Source organism: Condylura cristata, unplaced genomic scaffold (assembly GCF_000260355.1).
Source record: "Condylura cristata isolate star-nosed mole 26May11 unplaced genomic scaffold, ConCri1.0 scaffold00016, whole genome shotgun sequence".
NCBI classification, from domain to species: Eukaryota; Metazoa; Chordata; class Mammalia; order Eulipotyphla; family Talpidae; genus Condylura; species Condylura cristata.
The window spans coordinates 9,516,833-9,532,733 of NW_004567117.1; the positions used below are offsets into that span (position 1 = coordinate 9,516,833).

At 36.2% G+C, this 15,901-nt stretch overlaps 1 protein-coding gene across 1 annotated transcript in view; it reads right to left on the bottom strand.

Annotated features, from left to right (window-relative positions):
* Window positions 1–14,721: 14,721 nt before the first annotated feature.
* NDC80 (NDC80 kinetochore complex component) overlaps window positions 14,722–15,901 on the bottom strand; it is a 36,351-nt gene continuing 35,171 nt past the window's right edge. The window contains exon 17 of the mRNA XM_012725820.1: window positions 14,722–15,089. Within this exon, the coding sequence (XP_012581274.1) occupies window positions 14,952–15,089 (138 nt within the window). The 3' untranslated portion in view covers window positions 14,722–14,951. The remainder of the gene's footprint in view (window positions 15,090–15,901) is intronic.

Consider the following 15,901-nt stretch of genomic DNA (forward strand, 5'->3'; position numbering starts at 1 on the left):
ATTCTCACTGGGGTGAGGTGGTATCTCATTGTGGTTTTAATTTGCATCTCCCTTATTACGAGTGATGTTGAACATTTTTTCATATGCTTGTTGGCTATCTGCATTTCCTCTTTGGAGAGGTGTCTTTTTAGCTCTCCTGCCCATTTTTTTTATGCAGTTGCTTACTTCCAAAATTTATTTTTTAATGAATAATTAATTATATGGGCACAATTTATTTAATAGTTGGTCTGTTTTCCTTGCTATATCCTGTGTAACTTTTGTTACAAACCAGGTTACAGTTTTAGTTTCTGGGTTTCCTAGTTTTATCTATTGGTTACTTCCCCCCTTTTTGCCTTATTAAACTACCTTAATTGCTCTAGTTTTATCTTGTTTTCATATTCTATAGAGAAAACCACCTCACATTATTCTGTGCAGAAGGTCTTGTTGGTTTTTGTCATCGCAAAAGTGATGATTTCCTCCATTTCTTGTTCAATGTTTCTCACATAGGAGACTCCCAAGATTATCATTAAGTGCATTTCTACAGCAGCAAAGCCCAGAGTTTAATAAGGAACTGAATACATTTTAGGTTTTTAATTCTAAAAGACTTTAGGTTTTTACTTCAAAAGACTTCGTTCTTTGACAATTCCTATTTGCCTCCAAATCATGTCATTCTGAGATCCTAAGAACCCAATTTCATGTTGTTCTTCTTCACATTGAGATATAACTGCTACAAAACATTATTACATTAGTTTCAGATGCACAATTCAATGATTCAGTATTTGTATATATTACAAAATGGTCACACAATAATTCCAATTAATATTCATCACCACAAATTATATTATTCTTAACTATCCTTTGCATTCTGTTTCTGATAGAGGCCCCTTAACATAGAAATGTTAAATTTTCTAATCACTCATAGCTTATATAAAATTTCCTTCACCTTGAATTTTCATGACAGTCATCCAACTGAATGAAATGGAAAAACATTATTCCACTGATTTTTCTCATATATATAGAGATACAGGTGGCAAAACATTTTCCAAGTCCTAAAAGCAAATTTGACTGCATAGATAAGAATGACATGTTTCTTTATCCTGTGAGTTCTTCATCCTCTCATACCCCCAAATCGAGAAACAGTTATCAGCAACAAGAAGCAACAAAGAAGTTTTATATATGTGAGTGACACAGTAAGATCCATACTAAAAATATAACTCTACCAACAGTGTTACCGCAGGGTACCATTTTGTATAAGTTATAACTTAGTTCAATGATAATAAAATGATAGATCTATTATTACTCACCAAATACTTATTTCATGCCAACTAGATGATGAGAATACAAATCAAAGTCTCTACCTTCCTGGTAATTCAATTAAGAGAGACAAGTCCAGTTAACAACTAAGTAGACAGAACATCAGATGATGATCAATGTGTTGTGGGGAAAAACTTTAAAGGATGAAAATCTCTGTATTCTTAGGGTCACAATTTTATATAATGGTCAGAGAGCATTTTCTGATAAGGTGCTATTAAATCAGAAAATGAAAGAAAGTAAAGGAACACATTATAAAGATCCATGACAAATGGATCCTGGCCAAGTAAAAAACAGGTAAAAAATCAGGAGGTTTAATATGTCTTTTGCAGCAACTTGGATGGAGCTGGAAAAGATCATGCTTAGTGAGATAAGCCAGAAAGAAAAAGAAAAATAACAGATGGTTTCGCTCATAGCAGGAGTATATTGGACCAGGAGAGGAAATAATAAGAATAATGAACAGCCATATACCAGAGACATTTTGTGGGGGTGGAGTGGGGAAATGGGATCAAAAATGGGGGTGGGGGGGCAGGAGGAAAGGAAGTGCACGGAAAAATGGTGATGGCACAGGTGACTTGGTGATGGGAAACCCACGGGATTACAATTGAGATAAAAAAAATGTACAAAATAAACTATTTTATTATAAAAAAAATCAGGAGGTTTGAGCATTGTTGGTGTTCTGATAGAAATTGAGCATGAGAACAGAGAGATGAATGGGGGAGAGAAAGAATAATGGGAAGTGCTTCATAGGTCAGGGGTTCTCTTTGACATTCACACTTTGACATTCACACTGATACCACAGGCCTTTTAGCAGACATGGGATATGGTCTGACACTTGACACTTTTTTTTGATGTGAACTGCTATGACTGCTGCATCGAAAACAAACTGTAAGGAGCTGAGGACAGAAACCAACGGACCAATGAGGAGACTGATTTGATAAAATAGGCAAGCAATAAAACCTTGATCTACATAGGAAGGGGTGGAGCTGAGATGAAGGGCTCACATTCTGCCTATATTTGAAGACAGATTTGCTCATTAATGAATTGGTGGGATATGAGGAAAAGAAAGAAGTCAAACCAATCTCCAAAATTTGTGGCTCTCAGGGGAGTATAGTACGTATTGACCTATATGTGACTATTCAGCCTTCAATCCATTCCGATTTTTGGAGGAATTCCCATTATGGAAATCCAGGTGCCACGGAGAACACTTCCTGACTACAGATGTAATTGCAAAAGTTAGACTTTCTTTGATCTAGTCTCCCTGGCTGCTGAATTCATGCACACTAACAGCAGAAACACCTGCAACATTCAGCTAGTGAGTAGAGATTACAGAAGTACTCTTATCCAGGATGTAATTGTGTCCACTGTGTAAGGGACAGGTGGTAGTAGTGTTTTTATGAAACCAGTTCCTGACTGTAGCTATGTTTCTGACTTTGTAAATTTTGACTGGTTTGCCATTGTCCCAGAAAATCCAAAAGCTCTGCTGTTTCCAAGTCAAGAAATACTGTTTCTACTTTTAAAGGACACAGAGATTGTTTATTTTCCTTGCAAACAGACACCTGACTGACATTTTAAAGATTTATATACCTACTAGGATTATTGGCATAATAATAATTCCACTCACTAAATGACTGTTTTAGTTAATAACAGATTATTCATTTATTAGAAGTGAGGAGACTTGGACATAAAGGATATATCACTTATTCAGTATGACTAGTGACTGACAAAATTAAGACTGAAATTAGTTTTTTTCCTATTAAATCAGTGTTCTCTATAACCTGTGTGTAGTCACAACAAATGTCAAATTTTCCTGCAGTTCTCTAAAATTACAGAACTTTGTGCTAAAATATGATTTGTCATTGTTTTGAAAACTTATTATTTGGTAAAAACCATAAATCTAATTCAAGATAAATTATATACTTTTAGTATTGTTTGAAATTGAGCAAAGCCTGTTTTTTATGAAGTTTCAGTTTTCATAGATTTAGTTTCAATTGCTAAGAAGTTGGAGGCAAAGTGCTATATTAGCAAAAATACCAAGTTCTTCAGATAGCATCTATTACAATTGAGGTATTAAATATCATGGTAGGTTGAAAAGTACATACTATTTAGTGCTCTTTTAAATAAATTAGATAGTACATTTCAGTTACCTGAAATACAAGGATGATGGGCTTAAGTATTATTCAATGCTTAAAAAATATATACTGCTATGGTGATGGCACATGGGTGACTTGGTGATGGGAAACCCGCGGGGATTACAATTGAGATGGAAAAAAAAAATGTACAAAATGATGTAAAAATAAACTTTTGTAAAAAAAACAAACAAACAAAAAATAATATATATACTGCTTACCAGCGAGCTGTGTTGCTAAAAAGAAATGAAACTGATAACCACACACACACACACACACACACACATACACTGTGGTTTATGAGCTTCTGAGAAGTGCTAAGATGAGGCACGTGTGCAGTATTTTTACTTGCATAGCATTAAAAAAGTGATGTGGTGTTAGAGATAAAAAACTAAGCTAAGAGTAATATGTGCTTCCAAGTGGCAAATTTACCAGCTATATTGTAATACAACTAAAGGCAATTCAACAAATACTAAGCATACTAAGCATAAGCTCATAAAGTAGAGGTGAATAAAAGACACTGAAACCTTAATAACTGTGATGTTTTATTAAACTTACTCATTCATCAATGCATCCTGCTGAGTTCTAGGACTTCAAAGATGATTAAGAAAAAGTCATCCTTATTCCTGCGAAAAAGTAAGTGGCCCAGACAATAATGACCAGCTTCACTGGGGCACTGACATTCACTATTTTTCTCTCTCTCTGGCAGACTTCTCTCTGTTCTTTCTGTGATCCTTCCCAGGTCTTTCCTCCTCTACCAACCTCCTCTCCACAACTTTAATTTAACTAACTGTCAATTTAAATTTATACTCCCAAGTAAGATTTTATTGCCCTGGGTTGCCTTTCTATTCCAACTCTACCCCCTCCACTTGCATCAGAATGATCTTTAGAAACCTCAGATTCTGAAAACCGAATGCTTCCCACTTCATAAGTAAAATAGAAATATAAGCAATACAAAAACTCTAATGCTATATAAGTAATCTGCTTTTACAGATATGTCATACCTGTGAAAATCTAAATCAATTTACCATCTCTCGAGTTTATGGGAAAGGCAAGTCTGAGTATATAGCAATTTTTACATACACTTTTATGGGATTCATTTGTTTTCTGAAGTTCATCACAGTTTCCAGATGATTACTATTTTTATACCTGAATTAAGAAATAAGTCATATTCTTAAAAATCCTGGAGTCACCTGTAATTAAAGATTTTGTAGTTTATGAAGATGACAATGGGAGTAAGGAGCTTTTGAAGGGTTTTAACCTAGGATGAAGCAAGCTTCAATTTGCACTTTGGAAAGTTCTTTCTGAATGAAGTATAGAGAATGGATTACAGGGGCTTAGACCATAACTTGTAGGAAGCCACTACAGAGACTCAGCAAGAGGTTATGGTTAAATGCTAAAGGGTGCTGGTTTCTTTTTGGGGTGGTAACAACATCTAAAATTAGATTGTGGTGATGGTTGCACAACTCTGAAAAACTAAAAACTCTTTCTTGAATTATATATACTAAATGGGAGAATTTTATGGTATTGAGATGTTTTTTAAAAAAAGAAAAAAAGCTCTCACACCAAAATGAAAAACAAAAGTAAATAAATTATCGGTGTTATGGACTGATAGGAAAGAATTTTACACGAAAAGAAAGGAGAGTCAAGCTACTCAAGGATGACTCCCTGGTGTTATATTTGGTTCATAGGGTAGCTGCTGGCGCTTTTGTTGAGATGGGGAGAGAGGCAGTCATCTTACAAAAAAATGAAGTAGATCCTGGAAGTCACAATGTAAAGGCCTGGAAGGATCTCCCAGAAAGGATTCAAGATACCATTGCATGGAGTAAGGGCAGGACAAATTTTACTTGCCTTCAGTGCAGAGGTGTCAAGACATATTTCCAAAGCTGCCCAAAAGACTGACTTAAAGCTCCCAACACATGTATTTAAAGGGAAAGAAATAAAAAAATATCAAGCGTACCATGTTAGGCTGTTTATGGTATGTAAAGAGAAAAACCATCTTTCTCACAGAACTATAGTATTTACAAAGATGTTCATGTATTCAGACATCAGCATAGTAAAAATCAGACAAAACATTGTTTACCAAGACAGGGATGCAGGAAATTGTCCAAGGTTTATTATCTTGGCGATGAGAACCAGAGCTTTTGGTTTTATTTTGTTCTTGACTACAAAGAACAAGTGATACGCTTCAACATACTAGGGGACAAGGCGTCAGTTTTGGTAATAGAATAAAACTTGCAGGGAAGCAAAAAGGGTAGGATTTACAATATATAAGCATATGGTGGGATGAGCATGGCAAGCATGTGAATCACGGGGGAAGGAAGGCAAAGAGAAGGAAGAGTATACTCATTCAGCTTGGGTATATGAGACCACACAGCATTTAGCTCAAATAACTTCCAACCTTTGACTTGGACTCCAAATACAATGTTAGTAAGAAGACATTGCAGTACTTTGAACACTCAAGGAGGATCTTAACTCAATTACAAAAAGATATATCCTGATTCATAGAAACATGTTGGCATTTAACATCATTCTAAATTGAAAGCTTTAGGCTTCATCTGGTAACAAATAAGATATAAGGCATTTCTAGACTTCTCGCAAAAGAAACAGTCCAATCTACAGGAAATCACAATTTCCTGCATAACAAATAAAATCTCCACAGTTGACAAGAGGAGGTGAATTTGTACACAGACTAGCTAGACTCTGAAACTCTGATCTTCCACTTGGGAATGAATCCCTTTCTATTGGTGCTACCAAAAATGATTTCTTCAAGACTGGTCATTCTTTGTTTTAAAGAGCTGTGGTGGAGGCCAGAGATGCCAGGATGAGAGGGTTCAGCAGAGACAGAGTGGGGAGCAGAACACGAAGATGGACTGAAATACACAGCTAATGGGAGCAGTAAGTGATACCAGAGAGGTCTGCTACGCCTTGTGGGTCGCCTCCTGAGGCCAGGGAATGAATTTGAGCTGCAGTGCTGTGGAGAGCCCCATAGTGTTGCATCTGAACCCCTTGCGCCACCAGATAGGGCCCAATACTTTGTCAAATTCATGACTACAGATCCCTTCTTAAACTGCTATTACACAGTTAAGATCTTACTAGAGTAAGATCTAGGGTTTTCAGACTATAGGATGCATAAAAATAACCTATGAGGAATGTTTAAGATATAGATTTCTATGTTTCATGCCCCCCCCCAATTTAATCAGTTAAGTACTAAACTAGAAATTTTTAACTTCCAAGTGATCCTAACAGAGTGCTCCAAATGCTACAGTCTGAGAAACACAGCACCAAGGGGGACAAATAGGATGATAATATAGAGAAGAATATATATATGTAGTATGATTTATAAAATGTAGCTGACTCATTTGCAGCTTATAGCCCTTGCCTTCAAATGGGCAGAAATCATAGTCCCCTAACAGAAGGAAGTCCCTGAAACATGTCTATCTTATTCAAATATAGTCCTAAAACATATTCCAAAGGGAAACTCAAGCTCCCCATGAAATAAGTTTCCACTTGCTTTCTAGGTTTCATTTTCTGTAAAAGAACTAGGCCTTTTCCTGAAAACTGGACACTACTTATCCTCCCTTTCTGGACAGATATTTCATCAAACTATTAGAATGCAACTAACAAGAAGCCACAAGAGACACACAGGTATTACAGCAAGTAATTTTCAATTTACATAAGCAAATAAATTATGAAGTTTGCCTTTTTCACTTTCTTCAAAAGTCTACATATTTTTTACCTATAAGTACTCCCATTAATACTTCAAACTGAACTCTGCTAGACCCAGTCCAGTTCCTCTGGGTGGAGGTGAACTTTATTCTTATAATTGCCCTTCTGCTGTCTTGAGGAACTTAGCTCCTAATCATTTCTGAAATGTGATCTAGAACAGAAATACTCTCCAAAAGAAACAATAAATTTGCAGAGATAATATTATAGGTAAATCATGCTGGACATAACACACACAAAAAAATCATTCACTCTCACCACTACCTGGTCATAACTCTCCAATTCCCAATCACACTTAATATGAAATGTGTACTTTTTCAAGCAAGTTGGTTAGAATAAAATAGGGATAGATACTTTCAATTTTCATGTTTCTGTCCTGTAGCTTTAGAGTAGATGTTTACTACAGCTGTTGGGTGTGTCCCTCCTCTTGTTCCTGTGATGTAAACCTAAAAAAAGTTTCCAAACAAAAAAAAAAAAAAAAAAGAAAGAAAGAAACAAGTAGAATAAAGTCTCAAGTCTCATTTACAGACACAGACAGACACAGACACACATACACATGCTCTACAGGATCCTGCTAAACATTTTTTAAAAAAATTTTATTTATGCATACAGAACTGGGGTACAGGCTAAAGGTGCAGGGGCGGTGAGAGGATTCACCAAAGACAGAGTGGGGAGCAGAACAGGCAGAATGATGAAATACACTGCTGAGGGGCGCAGCGGGCGGGTCAGAAGATGTCTTCCGAGCCATGTGGATCACCTCGGGGGCTGGGATGGAATTCACATTGAAACAAGCCTGGCCAGCTTTGCAGTGCTGCACTCCAACCCACCGCAACACCAGGGAGGGCCCGCTGAACATTTTAATGTTTAGGTTCATAGTATCCCAACCTAGAACTAGAAAACGTTTTTGGCCTTAAATGTGAAAAATAAAATCTGTCCAATCCTATTGCTTTTTCAGAACAAAAGTAATACACTAAATCATGTATTGACTCCAATATTATGAACCTAAGAGAAAAATTGTATGTAACTCAAAGCCAAAGTCCTTGTGATATTCTAGTAAAAAGCAAATCACAATAGTAGTGGGAAGTACATGGTATCACACAGTATGATTTAGTTTTTCTCTCCCTGTGTGCCTAAGTTTTTTTTTCAATGGGTTAAGTATGCATGGGGGTGCAAGAGCAAATCTGTGCATACCAAGCAAGATTCCTTTTATATATTTAAAAAAATACTGAACAACTTCCTATTTCCACACAAGACATTCCCCACGTTCCTTTGTTTCCGCTGAAATTTTCCTGGAGTGCCGCTCCTGAGCATCAACATGACTGAGACCGGCATGGCCTTCTGTCAGTCAAATTGCTTTGACCAACCAGAACCTTTAACTCTAATTGGTTTCACAAAGCACAAAGCGACTCTCTGAGCTGTAAGACTGTGATAAATGTTTTCAACAGGACACAGACCTTCCAATAGAACAATGTTTCTAACCAAACTTGGATTTTTATCTCCTGGTGCTTAGAAAACCAAATCTCTCAAATAGACCTGAGTTAATTTTCTCTATACCAAAATTGTCAGGTATGTAAGGAATCCATTTTACAAATGCTCCATTTTCCTCCCATTCTCCATTCCTGTGAACAAAAGTACATAAGTCCTCTCCTTTACCCATTTCCTTTAGTACCTAGTATATATTTTTCACAGAGACAAAGAGTTTTTTTTTGCTGTGCTTGCCACTTTGTCTTATTTAGTTATTTTTTATCCACAACTGAGTGAATCTGTCTAGTATCTGTCTTTCACTTTCTGACTTCTGTTGTTTAGCATAATCACCTCAAAATGCAGCCATTTTGTCCAAAGGTAGTACTTCCTCTTTTCTTAAGAACTGAGTATACTCCACCCACAACATGGCAGAACAAAGAGAATGGATTTACATTCTTCCTTGAAAATAACTAAGAAAAAATGCAGAAATGTGCTCCTGGAAGAAGCCAGATGCCCAGACTAGCTACATAGCTGCAGGACATCCAGAATGAGTTCAAGAACTAAGGTTGGTGGCCACTGAAGGGAAAAACAGGAGAGGGTAAGGGGGAGTATGTATGGTCTGGGGGTCAACCTCCCAAGCTACTTTGAAGGAATTTTACTTTTCATCCTAGAAGTAATGAATACACTTTCTTCTCCAGTGCACATGGAACATTTTCAAGAATCGGTGATATACTAGGACATGAGACAAGTGTCAGAAAGCATACGAAAATAGAAATTATGTCAAGCTTTACAGATCACAATGCTATAAAGTTAAAAACTAACCATAAAAGGAATTCTGCAACAAACCAAAATATGTGGAGACAAAATAAAATGTTACTGAAAGCATTGGATCAACAAAATAATCAAAGAAGAGATTTTTAAAAATATCTAGAGATTAGAGAAAATGGAGAGATGAGCTACCAGATATTACAGGATGCTTTAGAAGCATTACCCAGGAAGTTTGCAGCAAGATATGCCCACATAAAAAGCAAGAAAAATTCCCAATTTAACAGTCTGTTCTGCAGTTGAAGAAATTAGAAAAGAACAACAAAAGTCCACCAAAACCAGTAGAAAGCAAGAAATACAACTAAAACCAAAATCAATGAAATAGAAAACAAAATTAAAAATTCTCAGCATAAAAACTAGAAAAATGAATGAAATAGAATGCTACACAAGCCTACATACTCTCCTTAGTATATCTTCCTACCATGGGCAACTCTAAAACCATAGTCTCTTATCATTGTATGCTCCAAGAAGCAGGACTAATGGCATTGAGGCCTGTACGTGTTGCTTCTGGCACCATTCAAGGAAGATAGCCTTCCTGATAACCCAATATATGAACTGGAACAATAATCCTGAATGTGAATGTGTGGTGTCTAGAACTCAGGTGTATTACCAGAGACTGTTTCTTTCATATAGTAGAGAATGAAAAACAGCAATTTGCTTTTTTACTTTGAAAGTGATATACTAGCATGCTTCTGACAATTGGGTCCCGAAAAACTTTACTGATTTATTCAGTCTTTGAATCCTCATAGCCTTCAGGGCTCTAACCTGCTCTTAGCTATCCTATCTAACCAGGGTGCTACTGATGTATTGGGGGCAGGTGATTCAGCTATATTATGACAGAAAGGAGAGTTATCAGAGCTGTGACAGTATTGTAAATGACTATTGGGGAATATTACTTACCATCTCACGACTATGCAAACTGCTTTGAATTTCTTTTCTAGTTGGCAAAGTAGAGAATGAAGTCAACAAATCAAAGACTACATCATGTATCTGGAGCCTTATTAATCTTTTCTTGCAGTAGTATCATATCTAGTTAGTAGATGGGATAGATGTTACATATCTATATGATGTTGTTTTTATTTTTTATTTTGGCCAAGCAGGTAGTCTCAATGGTGAAAGGAGGAATACTTCCAAACACACTTTATGAGGCTAACAAACCCTAACACCAAAACTAAGCAAGACAACACACAAAAAGAAAAGTACAGATCAATTTTCCTAATGAACACAGATGCAAAAGTCCTCAATAGCATTGTTACAACCCAAATCTAAAAACACATTGAAAAGATTATACATCATGACTAGATGAGACTAGATGAGATGTTTCAACATCTGAAAATCAGTGTCATCTGCCACATCAAAAGGAGAAAAACCAGATGCTAGAAGTAAAAACTAATTTAACTTTTTAAAGTAAAATTTTTTCAAAATTAAAAAAAAATATTCTTCACAGCAAAGGCTTAATATAATATTAAAAGCAAGACAAAATAGCAGAGATTCAAATAATTAGAGAAAGTTTCATATAAGGATCAAACACAATATAAACAACAAAACAACAAAAAAATGTCATGTCCCTTACAGAACTGGAAGCTATCTTCATCCAGATATTCAATGATAGAAAGATGAAAAAAAAGTAAGTCATATCAAAGTAAATTTTGGCCCAATATATTATAAGACTGAACCTTAGTGTTGCTGAACTACCAGGTGCTTTGAAGTGTTGAGAAATTTGGAAGCAATCCTGTCACAAGGACAAGGCAACCATCTATAAAAATTGATGAGGTATTTCTTATAGATCAGGTGGTTGCACTGCATATTTAAAGACTTTTACAGCTACAGAATTCTTGTAACCATAATATCTCCTGCAATGATATTCACAAGATAACCATATATATGACTTTAGAAAACATGTAGTAAGAAATAAAAAAACATTAAGTGAAAAGTGCCCTAAAGTCTCACATCTCAATTTTTTAAAAAAAGATTTATTTATTCATACAGAACAGTACAGGCCAGATGCGGAGGGGGAGGATGAGAGGATTCACCAGAGACAGAGAGGGGAGCAGAACAGGCATATCGGGAGAACAGGGAGGGCCCTCACAGCTCAAATTTTAATGTAATATTAGCAACTTGGGGTTATTATTATTTTTAAAATAATATAATAGTTTACTTTTACATCATTTTGTGCCTTTTCCATCACCTGGTGTACTTTCCCCCACCCCCACCTCTATTTTTTTTTTTTTTTTAAATTTTATTCGTACAGAACTGGGGTACAGGCCAGAGATGTGGAGGAGGGTGAGAGGATTCACCAGGGCCAGAGTATGGAGTAGAACTGGCAGATCCACGAAGTACACTGCTGAGGGGAGCAGCGGGCGGGTCAAGAGAGGTCTACCACGCCATGTGGTCACCTCCGGGGCAGGCGGGAATCAACTCATGCGGAAGTGGCTTTAAGCTTCTTAGTGCAGTGCCTTAACCTCCTGCGCTACCAGGGAGGGCCCCCACCTCCATTTTTTACCCCATTCTCTACTCTACCCAACTTGGGGTTACTTTAAAATTGCAAATTTGGATTCTGGTATTTATTCGGTAGACAAAAAATACAATGCTTATAGAATAAAACAGGTGAAGCATCAAGTGTCATTGACTAAGATTTCTTGGGTTTGGTAGAGTTCTTAAATACTACACAAAATACAGAAAATAAAAAAGGCAGTAAGTTGGCTTGGTTTTCATCAAAGTTAAAATCTTTTGATCTTCAAGAGGTACTTTAGGAAAATGAAAAATCAAGACAGACTGGGAGAAAATATTTACAAAACACATCAGACAAAAAGACTTGCATTTAGAATATATAAAACCTTTTGCAAAACAGTAATACGAAATGATCTAGTAAAAACGTGGGCAAACGTTTGAAAAGACATTTCACTAAGAAGATATACGGCTGATAAATAAACACATGAAAATATATTTAACATTGGGCCCTCCCTGGTGGTGCAGCAGGTTGGAGGGCTGCACTGCGAAGCTTAGCCAAGCTGTGGCTGTTTCATGCAAGTTCCATCTCCATGTAGGAGGTGATCCACATGGAAGAAGAGGTGCAGCAGACCTCTTCTGCTCACTTGCTGCTCCCCTCAGCAGTGTACTTTGTTGATCTGCCTGTTCTGTTCCCCACTCTGTTTCTGGTGAATCCTCTCCTCACTCCTGCACCTCTGGCCCGTACTCACTTCTGAATGCTTAAATAAAATCTTAAAAAAAAACATTTAACATCATTTATCATTAGGGAAATGCAATTTAATATCATAATGATAGGGCCACATGTACTTTGATGGATAAAATTAAATACTCACCGTAACAAGTGAAGATAAGGATATGGAATTTTCATTCACTGAAGGTAGGACGTTATGGTACATAGAAATAGGCATTTCTAAGTCTCTTCAGAGTTAAATGTGCCACTCCACTCCTAGTTGTTTACCCAACTGAAAACCTCTAAACACTTGTGCATGCATGAATATTCATAATGACCATATTTACAAGAGGAAGGAGAGCCCAACACTGTAAACCTATCAACAAGTGAATGGATAAACAAGTTCATTTACATAGTATGAGGCTCAGCAATAAAAAGCAAAGAACTGTAGTTTGATCTTAGAACCAAACTAACCTGAATAAAAGAAACCATGTACATGTATTTACATGAATCTACTTATATAAAATTCTAGAAAAATGTGTATTTATCTACATTAACAAAATATCGGTGCTATGTGACATGGACATGGGAGAAGTATCAGGTAGGGGCAAAAGGATTCCCAGGGTCCAGGAGAAAGTTTCAGTGATAGTGGCTATATATTTACTATCTTAATTGTGATGATTTTGCAGGTGTGTATGTCAAAACTTATGGGAAGCTAAAATGTCAATGAACTATAAAAAGTGTATTTTGAATCAATATACTTGGGGTGGGGCCAAGACTCTGTATTGTGAATGAGCTTCCAGGTGACACTTGCTCTTTTTCACTCACACACATCTAGTATGGCATTACATATGATGTTTTTATCACATACATGTCCTTTGAGTGCACAAAAGATACATATGGCTGATATCATTCTGGTTAGTGCAGGTAGAACATTTCATCACTGAAGACAACTATGAACCTGTCTTTGCTCTTCCCACTCTCAGAATGAATGTCCTTCCTCATAAAATTTAATTTGGATTCCATTCTGGATTTTTACTTTGTATTTATTGCTTACATTTCTTTTTTTCTTTCTTTCTTTTTACATTGTGACTTGCATTATAGCTTGAAAGAATAAACTTTGAATGGAGGCAGTTATCAGTTCAATTTAAGGAATGAACTAAATTAGACCTGCTTGAGAACCTCACATTTTAACATACCATCCTTACCACTCAGCAATACTATTTTGTTTTAAATAATGTTTATTGTTACATCATTTTGTACATTTTTTCGTCTCAGTTGTAATTCCCGTGGGCTTCCCAGCACCAAACCACCCATGTGCCATCACCATAGTCCAGTGCATTTCCTTCCCCCCACTGTTTTTGATCCCATTCCCCACACCACCCCCATAAAATGTCTGGTATATAGCTGTTCATTATTATTTTCTTGCCTGGTCCATTGTACTCCTGCTATGAGTGAAATCATCTGGTATTTTTCCTTTTCTTTCTGACTTATTTCACTAAGCATGATCTTTTCCAGCTCCATCCATGTCAGCAATACTATTTTATGGCACCTGTGGCTTGTAATTAGTTGTGCATGTTAGTAAGTTCCAGAGCAGCCTCTATTACTAAAAGGTATGACTGGAGGTAAATCAAAACTGGGGGAGTAAATGAGGGTTGAACGACATTTCTTCTGATCTGCACATTTCACAGTATTCTCCCACTGATTTCAAAGTAAAGACTGCATTAAGTGAAAGAACACTAGCTTCTTGGGTTCTGAGTCAGGAGTGAGTTGGACTGTATGTGTCCTGTCACTAGGAAAGTATAATGGTTAGCACCCATCTTTGTGGAGCTTATATTAGGGATTGGCAAACTTTTTCTGTCAAGGGGTAGGCAGTATACATTTTTGGCTTTGTGGGCCATATGGTCTGTCACATATAGTAAAATCTGCTATTAAAGAGTGAAAGTAGTAATAGACAATATATTAATGATTGGATTTAGCCCACAGTAAGTTTGTTGATTCCTGGTTTTTAGATATTAATACCTATTTTCTAATCATCCTCAGTTAGAGAGAAATCAGGGAAAAAACACATTTTACTCAAGCAATTTTATTAACTCTGCCGACATAATATAGCTGGTGTTTCATATCTAAAGGTAATAATTCAACAAGTTATCATAATTTCTTGCAATACACATTTTTAGCTAATAAACTAGATCTATAAAAAATATAAAAAGATTACAGAGGTTTGGGAAGATGTGGTAATGAGACTTGATTGTAAGGAGAGGTACAGGATATGATAGTTTTTTCAAGCCCACGAAGAAAGCATATTTCAAAATTTACATGTTCAATAAAGTTCTTGCTTAATCAATATTTAATCTTCATTCATCAGAAGGCTTAAGTAGAGCAGCTTTCTTCTTGTATTTGTCTCCAATTTCTCTAATATTTTCCAACAGATCTTCAGATACGCATTCTTCATATTCTCTATCAACTTTAGCAATATGCTCCTCAAGATGTTTCTAGTGGGAACAATTAGCAATTGTTAATGTAAAATCACTACTTCTTAAAAAGTTTATGAAATTTATAAATAAGGTTACAATTGTAAAAATGGCGATAAAGGGAAAACTTGTGTCCAGCATGTAGGTCCCTTTTGTGTCTCTTCCTAATCATATTTCTCTTCTCCTCTAGTAGCAACCATACTTGAATGGTTGTTTTACAACACACACACACACACACACACACACACACACACACACACACACACAAATACAGACATGACTCTCTTAACAAGATATAATTTTAGTGATACCTGATTTTATTTTTCATATTTACAGAATGATACTAAGTGCAATGCTCTATGACTTTTTTAACCCATTATCTTCAGATTTATTTATGTTAATATAGCTAGTTAATTCATGCATTACTTTATAGTATTCTACTAAATGAATATATCAATATTTACTTATCCATTTTATTGATAATAACTTTCGTTTGTTCATAGGTGTGGTAGGCTAAAAACAGCCTGTCCAAAGACATCCAAGTCTCTAGAACTTGTGAATATGTTATATTATAAAAGAAACTTTGCAGATGTGATTAAGATAAGTGTGTTGAAAAAAGGAGACTATTTTGCATACTTTGCTGGGTCCAATGTAATCACATAGTTTCTTGCAAAAGGAAAAAGCAGTGTGGTAGTGTGGTAGAGAAGAGGTCAAGGACAGAAGAGAGGTCTATGCCATCCATCTCCACTGAAGATGAAGGAAGATACCAGAAGTCATGGGTTATAACTGGCCTCTGGAAGGTGGAAAAGGCAGGGTGGTAGATTCCATCCTAG